This window comes from Neurospora hispaniola (assembly GCF_033458365.1).
Source record: "Neurospora hispaniola strain FGSC 10403 chromosome Unknown B0T23scaffold_5, whole genome shotgun sequence".
Lineage (NCBI taxonomy): Eukaryota > Fungi > Ascomycota > Sordariomycetes > Sordariales > Sordariaceae > Neurospora > Neurospora hispaniola.
In genome coordinates this window covers 3,591,089-3,612,023 of record NW_026944410.1, presented here as the reverse complement: position 1 = coordinate 3,612,023, position 20,935 = coordinate 3,591,089, and the positions used below count along the sequence as shown (strand labels likewise).

Below are 20,935 nucleotides of genomic sequence, written 5' to 3'. Positions count from 1 at the left end.
GAGGTCTGTCATCATTGCCGTGCCAGCCGCAATATTGCCTTCGCTGTGAAGGATACCCCACGTTTTTTGGGCGATCTTATGGCATCAATGGTGTTACTGTGGCGTTGGGCTGCTGTGTACACAGTAGCAACGAAATCAATCAAAGTTTTCATTTCTTTTTTCAAATCTCGAATTCAACCCCTCCACCAAACAGTCCTTCATCTGTTTGCTTTGATGACCTCATTGTTGTGCTCAATCTTCAGTGTAACACGAAGAAATAAGCGCCCACGGTGGACTTGGCAGATCGACGCTGGTTTGTTTGTTAGCTCAAGACTTGCGACCTCCGCGGACCTTGGAAAAGACAAGGCATTTGGGAGCCCCCATTGGTTCCCAACAACCCCAAGCCAGGTTCAAGAACAACAATCAAAAGTGTTCCGCACACTTGTAACCAGGACCTACTTCATTCAGAGCAGGAAATAGCCAAACGGATTTCAATCAGCAGTACCGCCTGGCAGTCATGAAAGTGGGAAGAGTCCTCTGCAAAGACTGTGGGGTGAACTGTGATACGTGTAGCGGTGTCTCCATATGTATCTCAGTCCCCTTGTCTCGGCCATAGCCGAGTCAGCCAGCTGCACTGCTACCGAGACCAGCGTCCGCGAGGTTTCGCGAAGCCCGTAAGTTTCCCTGCTAGGACAATTAGGGGACCAAAAAACGTCGATCAGTTGAAGCTACGGCACATTTGGCCTAGCTTGAGCTGTCAGACCTGCTTGGTGAACCCCGCTGGGAAGGGGAGATACGAGAAAGAAGAATTGTCCGCCTTCTTGGCAGTCGTCAGAGAAAGGAAAGTCCCCATCTGTTGAGGATTCGATTCCCATGTGCAGCAGCAGCAGCAGCAGCAGCAACTCGACTCTTCTCCATGCTTCTCCTTGTTTGATTGATGCCAAGCGGGCGGTTCCCCACAAGCCGGTGGATGCTGAACGTCCCTCCTTGTCTACAGGGTCGTCTACAGACCACCAAAAACAACACAAGCCACGACAGGGCAATACGAGCCGGCAGACGGTGGCGGTGACTTTTGAACGTCAACTGGCCAGCAAACGAGTAACGTAACAGCCAGCAGGTACGGCTACAACGGCATCGAAGGAGGATCCGGCGGATACCGTGATGATCACCATCAGTAGCTCAGGTCGACCGGGACGCCAGCTCGTAATCCAACGTCCGTTCGTATGAACCTGTTCACAAGATCTTGGAGTATAAGATCTCGAGAATCTCTCTCTGTCTTGCCTCTCAACCATCTCATCCAGCATCACAATCAACAATCCAACACTTCAATCTAAACCTAATCTCTAATCACCACCAACCAACCAACCAACCCCCACCAAACTCATTCAAAATGGTCAACTTCACCCGCGCCGCTGCTGCCCTGGCCCTCGCTGCCACCGCCACCGCTGCCCCCACCAACGCCACCACCAGCCTCACCTGGGATGTCAAGGACTTTGACTTCCACGCCGACTACGTCTTCACCACCCCTGCCCACCAGAACAGCTACGGCCATGTCAACTTCTCCTTGACCTCCGAGAAGACCGGCGCCGTCTACAGCTGCGGCGCCCAGTCCAGCCAGATTCCCGACTTCTTCTACGACTTCAACGACTTCTACCCCTGCTCTGCTCCCAAGGGCGCTGTTGAGGGCACCGAGAGCTGGGCCAGCTTCAAGTACAACCGTGAGGATGGCAAGGTTACCGTGCGCGAGACCCTTTATGCCTCTGACAACAAGTCGTAAGTCAACCCTACCTGTGATCACCAGAAGGAGACAACTAGAGAAAGAGACTAACATGAACACCAAAAAAAAAAGTATCACCGCTACTGGCTCCACCATCGTCAAGACCACCTGCACCGACGAGTCCACTGGCCCCAACCCCAACTGGACCATTGGCGAGAACTACTCCGAGCGTCACATTGTTTGCGACAAGACCGACTTCACTGTCACTGGCACCGTTTCTGCTTAAGCGGGTTTCCTTCCTGGGCGCTGTCAACCTAGCCTAGCCTAGCCTAGAGCTAGCAACAGTTACACTCGAGTAGTAGTAATATGGGGATGGTGATGTTGGGGTGACATGGAAAGAAGAAATGTTAACGGAAGTTGTGGGGAATGAGGAATGAGTTGGAAGAAGTTATAGACAAAACAGATACAGATGCAGATACAGATCCGCTGCCATTATCAAAATACAAACATAATTTTGGCGCGCTAGCTTGTTTCTTGATTGCTGCTGCTGTCATGACTTACTTGTCTTGACTACCTCTAGCTGCAAGAAAACGTGTTTGATTGGTGTTGATGCATTGCTTCAATCGGATCTGAAACCGACTGATCTCAGCTCCCTGCTCGTAGTAATCTGAGACAAAACTTCAGCCCTGAAATCTAATGTGACGTATCAATTAAGATGTCTTTCTTTCCCTTTTTGGAGTCCCTACATATGTAGTCTGACTGCCCGTTACAGACTGTGAATCACACACAGCATCCTCGGCCAGACATCCAGCACTCCTAAAGCAGATATACCTTAGCCATCAAAATCAACAACCCACCCATCCCAACTAATGCCATCGTAGCTTCATTACACAGCAGTACAGTAGACTTACAAGTCTTGCACATCATACTAACCTGACTGACCACTGCATCTAGTATTTAATAACATTTTCCGAAACCCTTCACTTATCATGTGGTCTTCCAAGGAACTTTATTACCTACCCTACCTAGAGTGGAAGATAAAAGGGGATAGGCGATGACAGTAAGTAAGGGGGGGCTTGTAAAGTGATGAGCGATTGGACTAACTAACTCGTTGGGCTTAGGAGATAAAGAAACGAAAAAAGAAAAAAAAGAAAAGAAAAAGAAAAAAGAAAACCACTACGAATCGTGTGCACGGTGTGGTGGGATGTCTTTCCGTTTCTCGTGGGTCATGTACTGTACCCATTACTGCCCTTTACACTCATACGTACCTAAACTCAATAATAAAGGTGTGTAGAACCTTGGTGGGTGAAACACTTTATAAAAGGTAAACGAATCCGGTTGTTGTTTGTTACTAGTTCTACAAGTAGGAGTTGGTACCTAGCTACCTACCATGGTCCGTTACATTTACAACCCCCTGTTGGTTGTGTGTGCATGCAAAGAAAAGATAAAAGAAAAAAAAAAAAGGGAGAGAAAAGGGATAAGAAGAAGCGGACGTTAAAAAGGGAAAGAGATAGAAAAGAAAGAGAGGAAAAAAAAAGAGAAAAAACATACAACACCAGGGATTCGCTGGTCGTCACCGACCCAACTACTAGTCTGGCCCTCATTGGCTTATCTATGGGAGAGCGGACGGGATCCCGAGTTTTCCAGTGGGTATGGTCGTATGTGTTATAAGTGAATTTAGCAAGGACTTATGTACAAAGATTTTCGTAATCATTACCAGTTTCTCATAAACATACTCCAACACCGGTTCAATTGTTGGCATGATATGATTACTTCGATCGACACTTTTCCTTCTCAAACTTGGTTTGGTGGATTTTTGGCGATGCAAGCCCTAGAAAAAGCGCCAAAAGTGTTTTCCTTTTGGGTATTGTCTCTTGAAATAATAAGAAAGGCTGTTATAAAACTCTCTCTCTCTACCCAACGATTTGGGACCAATCATGTACTTCTGGATCGCACACACATTCCTCCCCTATGTATTCAAAGTCGGAAGAAGTCCACACACGCTAACAATCAAACCAGTATTGAAACTGTGCTGAACAGAAAAAGTCCTTCCCATCATACCAAGAAGCGATGAGATGTGCTACACCACCCACTGTAGGTAACCATTGATACTATAACTTGGAAGAGGGGGGGTTAGGATGAATAAACATGAACTAAGACTTGCTGTTCACATAGTCGAGCTGTGACGAACAAGATTTGTTTGCTGTGCATGGAGTTAGCTATGATGGAGTTGTTGGTTGGAGGACGTTGATTTTGATGGCTACCTATATCTGCATTGAGACAAAGCTATCAGCGAGCAATATGATCCATCAATGTCTGGGACCTCAGCTGTGTGACCGTGACGTACCTTGACTTTCGTGCTTGGAATTGGATGAAGGTGTAGTTAACCGACATCTTGGGATGTTTGGGCTAAGAAATACGGGCTTAAGAAAGGTGTAGAAAAAGAGAAAAGAGGATAAATAAGAAAAAGACATGGCGACGAAAAAAGATAACAAGACACAAGTTGTTCAGTCAGAACCCTCGTAAACAGTATAGACGGGTATGTTCCTCTTGAGGCAATCTCTCCATTGAGGAAGGCTGCGCTTGTAAGGGGTATTGGTAGACTTCTGGAGGTCCTCAATAGCAGAACCCCACTTGACGAGTTCCGGCTCACCATAGGCAGTCTGCATGATGCCGAGACCGATGCCCATACCGCTGGCGGAGTGAATACCGGCGGGAAGGGTGATCATAGGGTAGCCAGCCTGGGCAGCAATCTGGGGAGCCTGAGCGACATCAGGAGGAACAAGGAGACCCGAGATCTTCTTACCCTTGTAGGTCAGAGCGTCATCGATGCCGTTGCGGGTGGACGACTGGGTGAAGTTGAGGGCCTGGTAGTAGGTCTCATCCTTGATACCCTTGGTGGCGAGTGAGGCGAGGAAGCCATCCTGACCAGAGTAGAAGGCGGGATGACCAAGGGGCCAGGGACGGCCACCCTCGGTGGCATCGTTGTCGTAGTTGAACTGGACGATATCCTCGAGAGAACGAATGCTTGCGTTCTCGAGCTCGGAGAGGTACGTCTTGATGTTGTTGTAGAAGTCAACCTTGACGACGGTGTACTCGGACTCGTTGGGGTAGCCGCGGTTGGTGCCATAGTCCCAGTCCCAGCCGTAGGGGCTGACGATTCTCTCGTGGTCGGTAATCTCGGTGCCGTTGATGATGGTGGCGCCAGCATCCTCGATGAGCTTGATGAGAGCCGTCAACTGGCGAACCTGCTCAGGATCGGCGTAGCGCCAGAAGCTGTTCCAGGGAATACCAAAGACGGCGTCCTTGAGGGCAGTTTTGGTGGTGAGGTAGGATGCGTAGCCGTCCTCGGGAGTCTTGCCTTCCTGGGCAAGGGTGTACTCGTCCCGCTGATCAATGCCGTAGATGGCATCAAGAGCATAGACGGCATCACGAACTGTACGACCAAACGTACCGACGGTATCTTGGTGCTCGCTCTCGGGAATAACACCGGCACGGGAAGTAAGACCGACGGTGGGCTTGAGGCCGACAATGTTGTTGCGCATAGCCGGGTTGATGACGGATCCGTCGGTCTCGGTACCGAGGGAGAAGGCGATGGCATTGGCAGCGACACCCACGGCGCTACCGGAGGAGGAACCGCCAGGGTTGACGGTCAGGTTGTAAGCAGAGCGGCACTGGCCACCGCGGGCAGAGTAACCCTCGGAGTAGTTGTTGCTGCGCATATCGGCCCACTCGGAGAGGATAGCCTTGCCGAAGAGAACGGCACCGGCCTCACGGAGCTTGGCGACAACGTGGGCATCACGGGGAACGATGCTGCCGAGAAGAGCCCACGAGCCAGCAGTGGTCTCGAGCTGATCCTTGGTGGCAATGTTGTCCTTGACGGTGAAGGGGATACCATGGAGAGGACCGCGGATCTTGGCGGCGGCACGCTCAGCGTCCATCTGAGCAGCGATGGACAGGGCATCAGGGTTGTACTGGAGGAGGGAGTTGATGTAGAGATGGGTCTGGAAAGTACGGAGGACATAGCAACCGACAAGCTGAACCGAGGTGAGGGTGCCATTGTTCATGGCAGCCTGCATGTCATCGATGGTGGCCTCCTCAAGCCTGAAGGTGCCGCAGGGAAGGACAGGGAAGAGGACGTCGGTGAGCGGGCAGTTCTCCTTGAGGAGCTTGATGTCCTTGGTGGAAGGGGTCGAGAGGGAAGCGCCCAGACATATGCCAATCGCCGTGGCGACGGCTAGCCAACTCTTGAGGCCAGGCATCACGATGAAGCTGTTGATGTATAAACAAACAAACAAACAAACAAACAAACAAACAAACAAACAGAAAGAGTGCTGTCGCGTCCGGCGGTGTCCAGTGACTCCAGTTGCGGAAAGCACGGTATGGCATACCATGAACATCAATAGTAGTCGAAGATATGGAGATGACAGATGGACAAGTTGACGTGATGCTTCATGTTGTTTGAGGTTGTCTTGAGAGATTCGTTATCAAAGCGATGATGGAGAGAAGTGACCGATATGAGTGCCAAGAATGTCCGATTTCTGGAGGAATGGTGCATTCTCCCCTGTAGTTGCAGTGGAGTTGTGTGGTTGTAGTGGGTTGCGTTAGATGAGCTGTCCCTGTCCCGTTTCCCCGGCGGCGTTGGACAGCAGGGTTGGTGAGGGGGCACTAACAGCTCTGGTCGTGGCCCGTGCTCCCACTGCCGCTAAAATACTAGACTAGAACCTCAGTGTTCGCAAAACATAACGAAACCCCGTCAAGCAACCTGAACTCCATCCCTCCATCCAGCCCGGCCTCCCACCATCACCAGTTCCCATCAAAAAAAGTAAATAAATCCACATCCATTGATTCGGCCTTCTCAAACTACTTGCGCTTCGATAGCCTTGGACCGCCGGTACTGTGAGTTCGTCTCGCTTTCCGTCGTCATATCAAAATCTACCCGCACCATGATGCCTTCGGTGCTGGCCGTCCCGTCGTCGTCGTCCTTGTCACGGCTGCGGCTCTTGGTGTCGTTGTACGTGCAGTCGCTGGTCGAACCCAGCTTGTTGAGGTGGTGCTGGGGCCGCAGGCTGAGATTGTTCAGCGTTATCGATGTGCCCTTGGTGCCGCCGCCCTTGGTCGAGTGCCCCGAACGTCCCCCAGAACTGGAATCGTGGCCCCTTCTCCTGATGTACTTGTCCCACATGGGCTTGATTCCGGGAATCGACAGGGAGATCAAGGTCGCGCCAATCTCGGATACCTCGACCGCCAACAAGGCGTTGTACGTCCATGACATGTCCTTGTTCCACTGACCTTCGATGACCAGCACCAAACGAGCAATCGAGATGCAGGTAACCCTGTCCATTGTCAGTCAACCTTCATAACTCCTGTCCCAACAGGCAGGTGCTCGACTTACAAGACGCCAGGCAGCAAAATGCACGCCAGCTGCAGTCTCCGCTTGCGCGGCAGATCAAGCATCCGGATCATGGCCAACGGGATGCCAAACAGCAAAAAGTCGCAAAACAGCGACACGGCCGAGTTGACACTGTACACGAGACCCCACGGCAAGCAGTCGTAGTCCTCGATGCCCTCCTGCCAGTTGTTGGTCTTCGTGTATGGCCACAGGCCCGTCACCGGGGTACAGTGGAAAATGATGAGGAACAGCTGCGGCAGGAAGCCCGCCACCAGGACGCCCATCAGGACCTGAATCGCCAGTCGGAACCCGCGGTGGATGCTGCAGATGCGGTGGTAAAAGGTCAAACCCGATACACGGCAGATCAGCAACGCAACCGTGTAGACAATGTGTGCCGCAAAGTCGACAATCTCACTGCGGTTCACCTCTTCCGGCGTCAGCACGTATATGATATAATCATAGTGCCGCCCCGATCCAATGTCGATCGATTGGATATCCAGCACCACAAACGCTATAAGAAGGGCCTGAATGAATGGTAAAGGGTCAGGGTCTTCCTGCTGTCAAAAGCGTGATTGGTAGAGGCACTCACCAGACCCAGTAGCGCTAACCAGTCATCAAGTCCGGTTCGCCTCAGCACAAAGGCTCTTGAAGCGATTCGGCATAGCACAAAGACGCCCGTCAGCAAGGTGACAAAGATAATGGCGCCAGTCGCGGGTTTGTCTCGGGATTGCTCTAGCCAGGCAATGCTGATTCCTTTCGGGATTCGCCCAGCCTCGATCGCCGCCGTTATCCTCGGGTCGGTGCTGGTAGTGCCGGACATGGCGGCCTGGGCTCACGGCTTCGGATGCCGGACACCGTTCAAGGGCGGGCACGCCGGGTTATATCGGTCCTCGTGAAAGAACGGCTGCCGTCCTTATTATCGTTGTTCTTTGCACTTGTCACCAAGAACGGATCGGCATATGCGATTCTTGGACAGCAACAACTAAGCTCAAGTCCAGTGGGAACGTGCTCGAAAATGCGGGTTCTATGGCTATCTTATGCCCTATACGCAAAAGGATGGGAATTGCTTAAGCCAGGACACCCCAGCTTGCTTAGCATATTAAGGGTCCCGCACTTGCTGCACACGAGACCCAAACCAATTCGGGTAGCTTTTTCTTCACTGTTGCCTCTCTTGACCATCACTCCCAAAGCAGGGTATGGCCAAGAAGGTAAAATTTCAGACGGAATATGAGCCCCCTCCATCTGTTCGGACGCGCACCTTTATGGCTAGCTCAACCGCGCTCGCCTGCTCTCGAGTCAGTTACCATCACGCCATGCTCATATTCCTCCTATCCACCTAGCTGAGGTGCAAAGCTTGGCTTCAGGACGACGAAACTATCTTTACGTCGGCTCGGTCCTTTTGAAAAGGCCTGGGTGGCTTGATCGCTTGGAATGCGCAATAAATCGGATTCGCGGTGTGCAAGAAAGTCAGGTATTTGGACTGGGATTGTGATGGTTCAGCCTGGATGGAGCCTCAAGCAAAAAAGCTTAGCCGAAACGACGCCTAGATAGGCGCTGGCAAGTCAGGGTTCCCCAGGTTCAAAGTCGAGGCCTGTCGTGCCCTGATACGAAAGAGTCTTGCGGTCTGCGCAAATTGATGATCATGGGTGATCATCAACACTAGCACGGGAACTATTGGGCGCAAACTTTGTTAAATTACAGCAGGAAAAGAAGAGGCATGAAAAGCCTCAACATGTCAATCCCTGCATGTCCGATCTGGCAATCTTTCATCAACGGCGGTGGAGTGCTACACTGGACCGGACCAACGTTCTTTTCGAAGTGGCTAGCGCGGCGTGGCAGCCATGTTCACCATGGGGATCCTTAGCTGCAAGATCAGCTGTCAGGGGTACGTGATCGACCAAGGGGCCTCCAGCACCAGGCATTTAGACTGGTGACTACCTACTGTTAGTGAGTTTGTTGTTTTACCTCTCCTCCAATGGATGATATCAAGTCAAATTGCAGGAGTAGGGACTGACGGAAAAGTCGGAGACAGGCACCATGACAGCGTGATGGTGCTTATACGGTAATCCGAGGCGCAATTCCCATTCAAGGACATCTGATACCGGATTGGTATCGCTGGCGTCATCACATGTCAGATCACCTGACTGGATGGCCCAGCCCGCTCGGTCGGGTTCATTCAATTGAATAAACCGCTCCCACGGGAGCCCACCCACGTATATAGGACCTATAGATTAGATAAGGCTTGCGTGCCTTAAAGTTAACCGACTGTACGTAAGCTTCCTGCTCTAGATTCTTTTAGATTATTACTTTATATATATTCAATTAGACATATATTATTATTACAACATTCAAATACCCTCTTAATAGTATTAAATAGTAATTACAATTGAAATTACTTAACCTAAACCATACTACACTATTCCTATCGCCGACCGGCCTTAATTAAGAAGGTATTAAGCGACGTCGTATTAGCGATAGAAGATCGTTTTTTTCTTCCAATAAAAAATAGGAAATATTTAAAAGTACGTAAAACGAATTTGGATATTCTTACAATTTTACTACCTTTCCGATTTAAGAAAGTATACTATTTATTCAATTAATACAATTTACCCTCCCCTCTTCCCTTTACAATAAATTTAGGTAATCGTAAAAATCTTCTTCGATAATACAATAAATTTAAATATTCGCAAAATTAACTATTTACTCTACTCCACCCTATACAACGAATTTAGGTAACTATATATTACTACCTAAATTCTAGCGGCTATAAGACTTTTAGATACTAAAAGTTTCCCTTATTACTGAACCTAGGTATATAGTAGTATTTATCCTTCTTATTTGAATCCTATTTATATACTTTCTATACTTTTAAATACCGGTCGTTATTATAAAAATATATTTAAATTTATATTTATTTAACATATTTTAAGTAATATAGGAATTTTTATTATACCCGGCTCCTTTATTAAATCCGATAATCCCGTACTAGGCCCCCAGAATATTCTTCCTACTTCCGAAATTAAATTAAACCTTTTAAACCGGCGAATTCGTAATTATAACAATTTAGCGGACATATTAGATATCTAGAATAAGCACATTCGTAGTATAAACAACAATATTAGTTATATCGAGAGCGAAGCTAACTTATACTAATCTGATTATAACGAATTGTACGTAATAACGGCAACGGAACTTCGAAGCAAACCTCTACCAACTAATATCTATACTCCTCCTATTACAGACCTTTATTATAAAATTCAATATCCCTCTATAAATTATCTATAATACGAAATAATTGTAAATTAAAACCCGATAACCGGGCTAATAGGATAATTAAATTAAAATATTTAAGTAAAAACCGATTACAATTTTAGAACTATAAGTCTCCCCTATAATAATTTAAATAAGGCTCTCCCAGTAAAACCAATTAAATTTAGTAATAATAAAGAATTAATCGAATATTTTAATATTAAATTCGATAGATAAATTAACGCCCTATTTAATTAAATTACCCTATAATTTATTAGTATTCAAGACTCTTTAAATAAGGACTGTAAGAGAATTAAAAATCTATTTGCGGGATAAATATCTAAAATCAGCAATATATTAATCAGATAATTGAAAAATATTAGGGAAATAATTAATTAATTAAATAAAAATAATAAGGTAATAAACGATATATAGTATTGCGAAGTTAATAGTAATTTTTAAATAATATTAAATAAGTAAATTAATACTTAGAAAAAATATTTGGAAACTATATTAAATAATACTATTAAGAAGTTGGCTAATTAATAAAAGGAGACGGCTAAAATTATTATAGATAATATTACTAAATAAATTAATAGAATCTATATTAAAGTAATTAAGGAAATCTGTAAGGAGGTCCTGAAAGAATTATTTAATAACCTTTATATTCTTCCTAACCCTATCCGAATTTAGTTAGAGGAAGACTATAGTCCTATAGCCCCGATTAAACCATCCGCTAAAATGATTATTCGTAAAGTAAATACTATCTTCGGTATACCCTTTAAAATTACAATATATAACTATTTAACTAAGATAATCGCTGTAAATAAAATAAATAAGGGTAAGACTTAAGCTTTCCAAGCCTCTATAGAAAGTATATCCGAAGAAGCCCCTTATAAGGCATTGTCTTTAATTAATCCCTTTCGAAAATATATTTTATTTATTAAAGTGGGTAAGAGTATTAATAAAATTATCCAACTTAAAATAATTACTACGCTATTAGATATACGAATAATTATTAATTTAATTCGAATTTAGTCCGCGCTTCCTTAAATCGCTAATCTACTTTTTGTAAAGTAGCCTAATTTCCGAAGAGTATTAGTACCGCCCCCTACTAAAACTTAAATATTATATTAGTTTTACATACTTAGTCTCAATCCCAACTATTTATTAAATAGATTACCTGTAAAACTAATTATTATTACCGATAAAATCCCTACTAATTAAATATTAGGTAATAACGAATCGATTTATAGCAATAGTGCACCCCTAAATTTAGGAGGAGGAGGAGATCCAAACTCACCTTTGGATAGAGGAGGTAATTACGGCGGTAAATAAAGCGGAAGTAGTAATCCGTGTATTCCCAGTATTGGCGGTTGCAATTTATATTACGCACCTAGTAGTAGCGGTAGCGACGATTTACTATTAAGAAGAGGTGGGAGGAGGAGCGAAGATCCTAATAATAGGCGCTGTAGTTATAATTATTATAATAATAATAATGAAGATTTCGAGAAGGTTAAGTATAAGGATATTAGTATATTTAACCTAAATGGAAATGACCCTAAAGATTAAAGTATTATTTTAGATAGTAAATATACTTTATATATAAACGTTTATATTTTTCGTAAATAAATATTATTATTTATTTTATTATTACGCTAACGTCGAATTGATAGTAAAATAAATAAATAGTTTACCTAACTATTCTATACCTACTTAGCCGGAACTACTCGAATTTAGTAGACTATTAAAATCGATAGTAATACTAAAATAGAATGGAAAAATAAAGGTATATATAAATTATTCGACTAATTTATTAATTGTTTTACTCTAAATTCAGCTATAGCTACTTCGAAGTTTATAAGAGGGCGTATATTTTTAAAAAATATCGTTAATAATAAAGGAGCCTTTATATATTTCGTCTAGTAATAAATACGTTATACTAAAGCTATAGGTATATTAATAAAAGACAATAAAAATTAGTACGGAATAATAATATAAATTTAATTAAGTATGGACTTTTATATTAAATAATTCCTAAGAGCGTTAATTAAAGAGAATATATTTATTAGTTATATATAGCTTATTACTAAATCTAGAGTAGTATTATTTACGGTAGTTAAGTTAGATTTAAATAATACCCGGTCTAGAGGCAATTCTAATGCTACTTCGGAATACCGATCCCGCTCTTACAATTAAAATCGAAGCCGCAACCGGAATTAGGACCGGAACCGTAATAAAAACTGCAACCGAGACTACGACCGTAGTTACAACCGAGACTACGATCGAAGCTACAATAGGTACCGCAATTAAAACCGCAACCGAAAATAAAGTCGTAATCGGGATTTAAATTATAATTGAAAGGTATATGAAAAGGCCTACTATGTAAAAGAGGCTACGTTAACCGATAATTCCGAATTAAACGCGCTAAATAATATAGGAATATATATAATATTGGAATCCGTTATTAAATACCGTAAATATTCGAAGTACTTTAAAATAAAGGACCGGAAGAAGTAATATAGGAAGTATTGTAAATCGCCCCTAGCCCTTAAAGCGGAGAAATTTCGAACCCTATTATTATTAGTACCCGAATAATATATATATAATTATTATAAGAAATGCTATACGTTGCGTAACGTATTATTTCAATATTTAAAGAAATACTAACTAATTAAGGAGGGACAATTGAAAGGAGAAGAGCCGGTTCTAATCCTATGCTTTACCCCTATGCCTATAAGGACTATAGCCTCCCTTAAGATTTAAGAAGTTAATTATATAATGAAATGGCGAGAAAACCACAACAACAATACCAACACCACTACGACCAGCACGATGTATAAGGACCGTAGTTCTTAGCTATTTAATTAGGTAGAGTGGTAAATGATTTTTAAATCTTTTCGGATGGTCGAGATGGGAAGTATTAAGCTAAATACGACTTATTAGAGTTACGTATTTATTAAATGGCTTAATATTTAGTTTTCGCCGGAAAACGAGGGTAATTATCGGATCTTTTTACATTTTTCTTTCGGATATAAATAGGAATATAAATAAGTATTTCCTTAAGAAGGATAAAGGATTATTTAGTATATTAAATAAATAAAGATAAATAATTAGCGACTATTAAAAACTAATTTTATATAACTAAGAATTGTTAAAGAGTTAAAAATTAATTATTTAATTTAATAAAAAGTTAATATTCTATTAATCTCCTATCCTATTTCCTTATATTCAATCTCTTTCTTTTTCCTATTTTTTTTCTATACTAATTGTCTAGGTTTTCTCAATTTAGAAAGTACTTCCCTAATCCTATATACTTTGAAAATTTTTGAAAAAAATCACTACTAAAAATTAATATATATGTTCCTATGTACCACCCCAAATCAAATCTTCCCTTTAAATCTATAATAAATCCCCTAAACAGACTCACCTTCACACACATATATGTACATAATTAGTACTTTCCTTTATTATTTCTATTACTCCTATATCCTCTTTTACTTTTAGTAATTAAATGTTTTTTTCTAGTATTTTTAGTAAAGAAATAGTTATTTATTTTCTAAATAATATTATTTTAAATTATTTTAATAAATTATAAAGGTCCTTATAGTTTTAAATAAATATTTAGATTAAATTTTTCTTTAAATTCTGTTGTAATTTAGGAAGGGTTATTAGGATTATATTTAGGAAGGTTATTTAAATTGTGCTTTATACGGCGAATAGAGTAAATTAAAGAGTTTATTATAAATTTATAGGAGTTAAAATTAAGTAGTATTGCTATTTATAATTGATTAATTGCTAGGCTTTAACCGGTAATAGGAGTTTCTTTGGCTGAGTGAAAGCTTTTAAATCCGGATATTGGGGATAATTTTTATTGCGATATAAATATAGGGTTTGATGGTGTACGTTTGTGTTAAGAGGAATTAGAGGGAGTAAATAAGTTCGAAGGCTTTTTAAAATTTAAAGGGATTAGTAATTAATTAATCCTTTTTATTTAAGTAAATATTTATATTAAATTTATAGGTAATTTTAAGGTACTTAGTAGGTTAATACTTCTCGGAATTAATAGAGTTTTGTTTTTTAATAATAGTTTAAAAATTCCTATATTTTTGGGCGGAAGAGGAGTTTATAATTATATACGATTTATTAGAGTATTAATAAAAAGAATTTTAATTTCTTTAGGAGGGTTGGATATAATTAGTATTAAACTCTAATATATTTAATTATTAATAATTAATTGAATAGAGGTACTTTATTTCCTAATTGAATAAAAATTAAAAGGTAATAATATTATTAAATAAGACAAAGTTGGAGTAGAGGTTAGTTAATTCATTATTTTTAAATTTTGAAAATGAATTATAATTTGTCGAGGCGGAATTAGGGTTGGAGTTGAATTTCGGGAAGAATTTAGGGGTAAATAAATATTATTTAAAGAAGAAATTAATTTTCTAACCTTTCTTTATTGTACTATAAAAGTAGGAGAGGAAGAGTTGGATAATGAAGAATTAAATAATAAAGAGCTTTCGCTATTGTTTTCTTTAATAGGTTTAATTAATATATATTAGAATGGAGGAAGGTTAATTATAATATTAGGGTTATTATATAGTTGGTAGTAAGGAAAGATCTTTGTATTTCCGAGCCCTTACAATTAGTTTTTTTTAATTTAAGTAATATAATCCTTAGGCTATATAAAATACTAAGGCTTTTCTTTAGTATTATATATACGTTTACTTTATTAGGAGAGGATATTATTAGATCTATTATCGATTATAAATAATATTTCCCTTAAAGGATTCTTAAGTAGGCCTTTAAATTGCTATTACTTTATCCGTAAAGTATTATAAATTATTCTTTAATATTATTATACTATAATATTCTTTCTCTATTTTTATTTAAATATTATATATTCCTTTAATATTATACTCTATTTCTAGGTTTTGGGTATAAATATTTAAAAATTTAGATTATATTCTATTAGTTTTATTTATATAGTTTCTACTACTATTAATTTATAAATTTAGTTAGATTTTTGGGTAATAAAGTTAATTTAATAAATAAGAAGACCTAGGTTAGACTTTATTACCTTTTAAATATTAAATCTTTGAGATAATAAAATTAAAGCTAATTCTATATTCTTTAGTATAGAATTATATAAATTAGAATTATAGTAGTCCTATTAGCTTATTAATTAATTAAAGATAATTATTAAGAAATATATGTTTTATAGGTATATAGGGATTACCCAAAACCTTTTTTCCCTTATAAGTGACTTAATATCGTTTGAATTAATTATATATTTTAAAATTTTATTAGCGTTATTTAATTAAGTATATTTATTTAATACGAAGATTATTTTTAACTCCTTTTTAATTATTTATAGAAGTAGGGTAATTAGATTATTAATATAGGTAAAGGTATGTTTATCGATATTGTGCTAAAGGTTGGTTAGGTGTATTGTAAGTCGTTTTTAGTTATAAAATTTATTTTTATTTAGTAGGAAGGCGCTTACTTAATTAGGTTGTAATTTAGAGTGGAAGAGCTTATTGAATAGCTTGTTGGTATTTAGTTCATTATAAGGTAAGTTAAAATTAAAGTGCTAATTTAGTTAAGTGCTGCTTAGCCGGGGATAGTTGAGAGGTATATGCCTATTTTTTAACTTCGGATCTCGAGGGGGGCTAAGATATACTTTATAAGTTTTATGTTTATTATTATATTTTAGTATCTAATTATATAATTAATTTATTTTTATAATATTTAACTATTCGTTAATTATTTTTAATAAATTAGGGAAGGGTCCCTAATAGTTTTAAATATACTAATTAATAAAGCTTTGGAATATAGTCTTTAGTAGTTCGGGCGTAGTATTAGTGTTTAGTCGAGGTATTTGATTAATAATATTCTAATTGAGCGTTATTTTGAAAGCTTCCTAAATCTATTTGAATTGGAAGTTTGATAATGGTGTAATTACTTGTTTATTAAGCTAGTTGAGGATTAATACTTTATTATACCCTTATAAAAATTGAAGGCTACAAATAGGAATAGGCTATTGGGGTTATTTATTATTAGTATTACTAAATTTTATTATTTTAGTCGGATTTGAAATAGTTTAAGGCTTTTTACTTTTAATTTTATTAGATTTACCTACGTTATTATTATTTAAGGTAATTTAAGCCTTATTGTAGGAAGAAGTATAGTTATTGGAAAATATATTAATAAAGTAATATTGCGAGTAATTAATTTATAGGTATTAGAGGAAGAAAAAACTAAAGTTAATGTTTAATATTTTAAAATGTATTGAATTGTATGTAGTAAAAAAGTTAATAATATAGGTTATATTGGATTAGGGTTACTTTAATAGAGAAAAAAAAGTTTTGGAAGTTTTTTAGGCTTCTTAATATTATTATTATAAGGAGAAGAAAAGGAAGGTAGGGAAAAGGCTAGGGGAAGAGGGTATTATATAAATAGTTTATAAATTATCTAATTATTGAATTTAAGTATTAGAAGTATTTTTTGAAGCTACTACTTACTTAGCTAGTAATACGATATTTAACTTCATAGTATTTACTTTTAATATAATTAATTTATCCTTTTTTATAAAGCGAGTATTTAGGCAGTAAAAGTAGTAAATTATAAAGGTTTAAGGTAGTAGGAATTTTTTATCTCTTTTTTTTCTAGCGGTTATAATAACCTTAATAGTTACTTAGAATAATAAACTTTCTTTAAGCAATTACCTTCTCCTAGAGTAGTAAATAATAAATTAAATATTAATAATAATTTATTATTAGAGTATAAGAATTTATTTCCTTCGGTCGGGTTCCTTTCTTACTTCCTTCCTTTTTTAATTAATTTACTATTATTCTATTAATTTTTTTTTTCTATATTAAATACCTATTATCAAAATATCTACTTATGGTTCCAATTAGCTTTAAAGACGCGCAAATCCCGTGCAACTTCTTCCTCCCGCTACTATTAATTGGCTAATTGATGTTCGTTAGAACGTCCATAAGAATGATATTTATCGGCCGTAGTGTAATAATATTTCTAAACTAGTCTATCCTTATTCTATTTTTTACTAAATTTAATATAATAATTGTCTTAAAGTTTGTAAATTTTTCTATTTACGAATTTAGTAATGGATTGGGCTAGGATTTTTGCCTATAAATATTATTTAGGGAATTTATATACTAATAGAGGGTATAAAATTAATTATTATTTATTTAAGAATTTATATTATATTTTACCCTCTTAAAGTATTATATTTTATTTTTTTATAGGGATTCCCTAACCGTTAAAAAGCGTTCTTATAAATATTTAACGGTTTTAGGGCTAAAGGATAATTTCTAAATTAGGTTAAATAAATAATAATTTCCTTTAATATAGTATTAAATTTAATTTAAGTCAATACTAAGGGTGGTTAGCTTTTTGGTTGCTATACTTATTATATAGTTTAATAAAATAAACAGTTAAAAGTATTAATTATTTAAATTTTTAATAAAAAGTACGTATTTCTATTTATTTAATTAATTCTCTACTAATTTTCTTTTCTAGATGCTAGTAATTTACTATAGTATAGTTATTATATTTCGATATATTAAAAAGAATATATATTAATATTCCGCGGTACTTTTAATAAGTTTAAATAGGCTATAATTATAAATCCTTTTACAGAATATCATTTACTTCTATTACTTAACTTTATGGATAGTATTTATAGTAATTGTATATAGTATTATAGAATAGCTAAAGAATATACTATAAATTTTATTTCTTTAGAATTTATTTCTAAAGTAAATAATTTTAGTAAATTTAAAGTTGGATAATATAGTAGTCGGGAGGTTTGGATTGTAATTAATATTCCTCTTTTATAGTTTTATATTAGATTATTCTTTAAAAGTGAAATTAAACTTTAAGTTGAATATCTTTAATAGGAAAGGGAGTTATATATTAAGGGTTTAGGGTTAAATTCCTTTAGTATATAAAGGTTAATAAGGTAATTAATATATTTGTACAGTATTTTAGAATGGGAATTCTAATATAGGAAATACGTAAAAAATTTTTTTTTAAGGGTAGTAGGGGTAGTTATTTTAAATATCTTTAAATATTTTGATTTTTTTTTTTAGTTTTTTGTATATTACTAATTAGGAATAAAGTAAATTTAGTAGTATATAGGGAGATGGTAAGTAAAGTTTATAAAGAATGTTTTTTAGTATTGTGATAATATATAATCCTTTTTGTTTTTTTCTTCCTTTTAAAAGGAATAATAATATTTATTTAGTTCTTTTCGTACAAAATAGTAAATTGATTAAAGTTCCTTATTTCCTAGCCTATATATTAGTTTCCAATTTTTAAACTTTCTTTTAAATAAAATAATTTTAAATTTCCTATTATTCTATTATGCTGTTTAACGTGTTTTCCTCCTACTATTTTATTTAATTATATAATTTATAGTTTTTCTAATAGTATTTTTATAAATTACGGATTCTTCTAAAGTCTCCTTCGGGTATAGTAAAGGAAGCGTCTCCTGTTTAATTATATTATAATTTAATTCTAATTATATATTAGTATATAAAAAGTATTTTTTAATTCTCTTAGCTAGGTAAGGGTTTATAATATTAATACCGTTTAAGGTTTTTAAAAGATATTTGTATTTAAAAGTAATTTTTTTAATGCGAAATAGATTAAATTAATAATAAGTAAGTTTTTAAATTGAGTTTATATTGATTCGTCGAATATAGTCGTAAATTAATATAAAATCCTTTACCTATAGTTTTGTAATGTTGGGTTTAATTTTTCCTTTATTTATTATATTGCGGTATTTTGCGGCTTTTTACTATATTATAGAAATTTATTTGGTTATAAGGGTAAATTTGTATTTACTATTTTAGAGTAAATAGGTTCTAGTAAATATTAAATCGAACTAGGCTTTTAGTGATTTATTATTTTATATATTATTTTATTGTATAATTCTTTAGGAAGGTAAATTAAATTTAATTAGTAAAATGGGATTATATTTATAATTGAAATAAAAGGGAGTAAAATTATAATTTCCCTAAATTGTAATCCGATTTATAAATAGGATATAAGGTAATTAAGGTTTTTAATTAGATCCTATATTACTTATAATCTTTGTTAGTACTACTATAATTAGGAAATACCTAACTTTATTTACCCTGTTTATTTTAGAATTATAGGGTAAAATTTTGATAAAAGGAATATTGAATTTCCTTAGTAATTCTTTATAATCCTTATAGAATTCGGATCCGCTATTAATAACAATTAATAAGGGAAAGCCCTATTAATAAATAATTTATACCTTAATAAAGCGAGTAATATATTTTGAATTTACTATGGGGAGGATATTTACTTTAATATAATTAGTGAAATTATTTTGCGCTTTAATAATCCTTATTTTTTTTCCGTTCTTGCCCGGTATATATTAAATATTTAATATCCATTTACAAAATAGTTATAGTAACGGATTAGTATATTAAAAGGTATTAATAAACTATTTAAGATTTTATTTCTAATAATTTAGGTAGGACTTAATACGGTTTTCTACGTAGGAATAAATACCCTTCTACTAATAGAAGTTAGTAATACGACGGTAAATTACTTTTCTTCCCTTATAGCCAATTTTATTATAATATTTGCGGAAGACGATATTGCAATTAATATTATCGTTTATAAGTCTATATAGCGCTTAATTAATATATATAGGCTGTAATTATAGGGCTCCTTCCTAGAAGAAGAATTTTAAAGCTTTTGTTTTAAAGTGTTATTATTCCTATTTAGTAATTAAATTAGTAGGTAGTTCTAGCGTTTAAAGGTATTTAATAATCCATTAAGAATTATAAATCTAACGACCTTTTAAAGGTTCCTAAATTTTCTTCCCTTAATATAGTATTCCGTTAAATTTAATTATATAAATTTATTAGTCTATATAATTGTTAATATCTTTTTTATTAATTTTATCCTGCTAATTTATTACTGAAGGAGGTATATAGGAAAAGTTATTAGTAATAATATTCTTTTTCTTAAGGATATATCTAATTTCGAAGTTAAATAGTCGGATTTAAGTAATTTAATATATAATTATTACTATTAGGATATTAAACGCTATATTATTTAATTAATATACTATAACTTACGTATTAGTTTTAATAATAAAGTAGATACCGAATAGATAGTATTTTAACCGTTTTAAAGTATAAAATAGCCTTCGAAATTCTTACTTAGTAGTATTATATTTTTTTTCGGTATTTAATTAAATATTACTTTTAAACTAATAAAGGTAGTATTGGTTATTTAGGTTAATTTGTATAAGGATTACTCCCTAGCCAATTAGTAATACATTTATTATAAAAAAAATTTCGCTATAGTAGGCATTATTATAAATAATAGGTATAAAATAAAGAATAAATAAAACTTTATATTATAAGTATTTTAAAGTAAATTAATTATTTTTAATTTATTACTATCTAATATTTTTCTTAAATAGAGTATATAAGGGTTAAGCAATAGTACTAAAATCCTTAATCCAAATTCAGTAATACCTAATAATTCTTAAGAAAGCTTTTAACTATTAGAATTCTTTACCT

At 36.2% G+C, this 20,935-nt stretch overlaps 3 protein-coding genes across 3 annotated transcripts; 1 reads left to right on the top strand and 2 right to left on the bottom strand.

Annotated features, from left to right (window-relative positions):
* The first annotated feature begins 1,076 nt into the window (after nt 1-1,076).
* On the top strand, nt 1,077-2,043 carry B0T23DRAFT_176882 (uncharacterized protein). Its single transcript, XM_062833007.1, has 2 exons — nt 1,077-1,752; nt 1,829-2,043. Exons 1-2 carry the CDS (start codon nt 1,370-1,372, stop codon nt 1,980-1,982), a joined length of 537 nt encoding a protein of 178 aa, XP_062692284.1. The 5' UTR covers nt 1,077-1,369; the 3' UTR covers nt 1,983-2,043.
* A 2,160-nt stretch (nt 2,044-4,203) lies between these two features.
* On the bottom strand, nt 4,204-6,152 carry B0T23DRAFT_405839 (amidase signature enzyme; the record flags this gene model as incomplete). Its single annotated transcript, XM_062839057.1, has 2 exons — nt 4,204-5,968; nt 6,133-6,152. The coding sequence occupies 2 exons, from the start codon at nt 6,150-6,152 to the stop codon at nt 4,204-4,206; spliced, it is 1,785 nt and encodes a 594-aa protein (XP_062692283.1).
* Nucleotides 6,153-6,554: 402 nt separating this feature from the next.
* B0T23DRAFT_318306 (uncharacterized protein) lies at nt 6,555-7,908 on the bottom strand (the record flags this gene model as incomplete). The annotated part of the gene is made up of 3 exons (XM_062835067.1): nt 6,555-7,032; nt 7,092-7,612; nt 7,678-7,908. The coding sequence occupies 3 exons, from the start codon at nt 7,906-7,908 to the stop codon at nt 6,555-6,557; spliced, it is 1,230 nt and encodes a 409-aa protein (XP_062692282.1).
* Nucleotides 7,909-20,935: the final 13,027 nt, after the last annotated feature.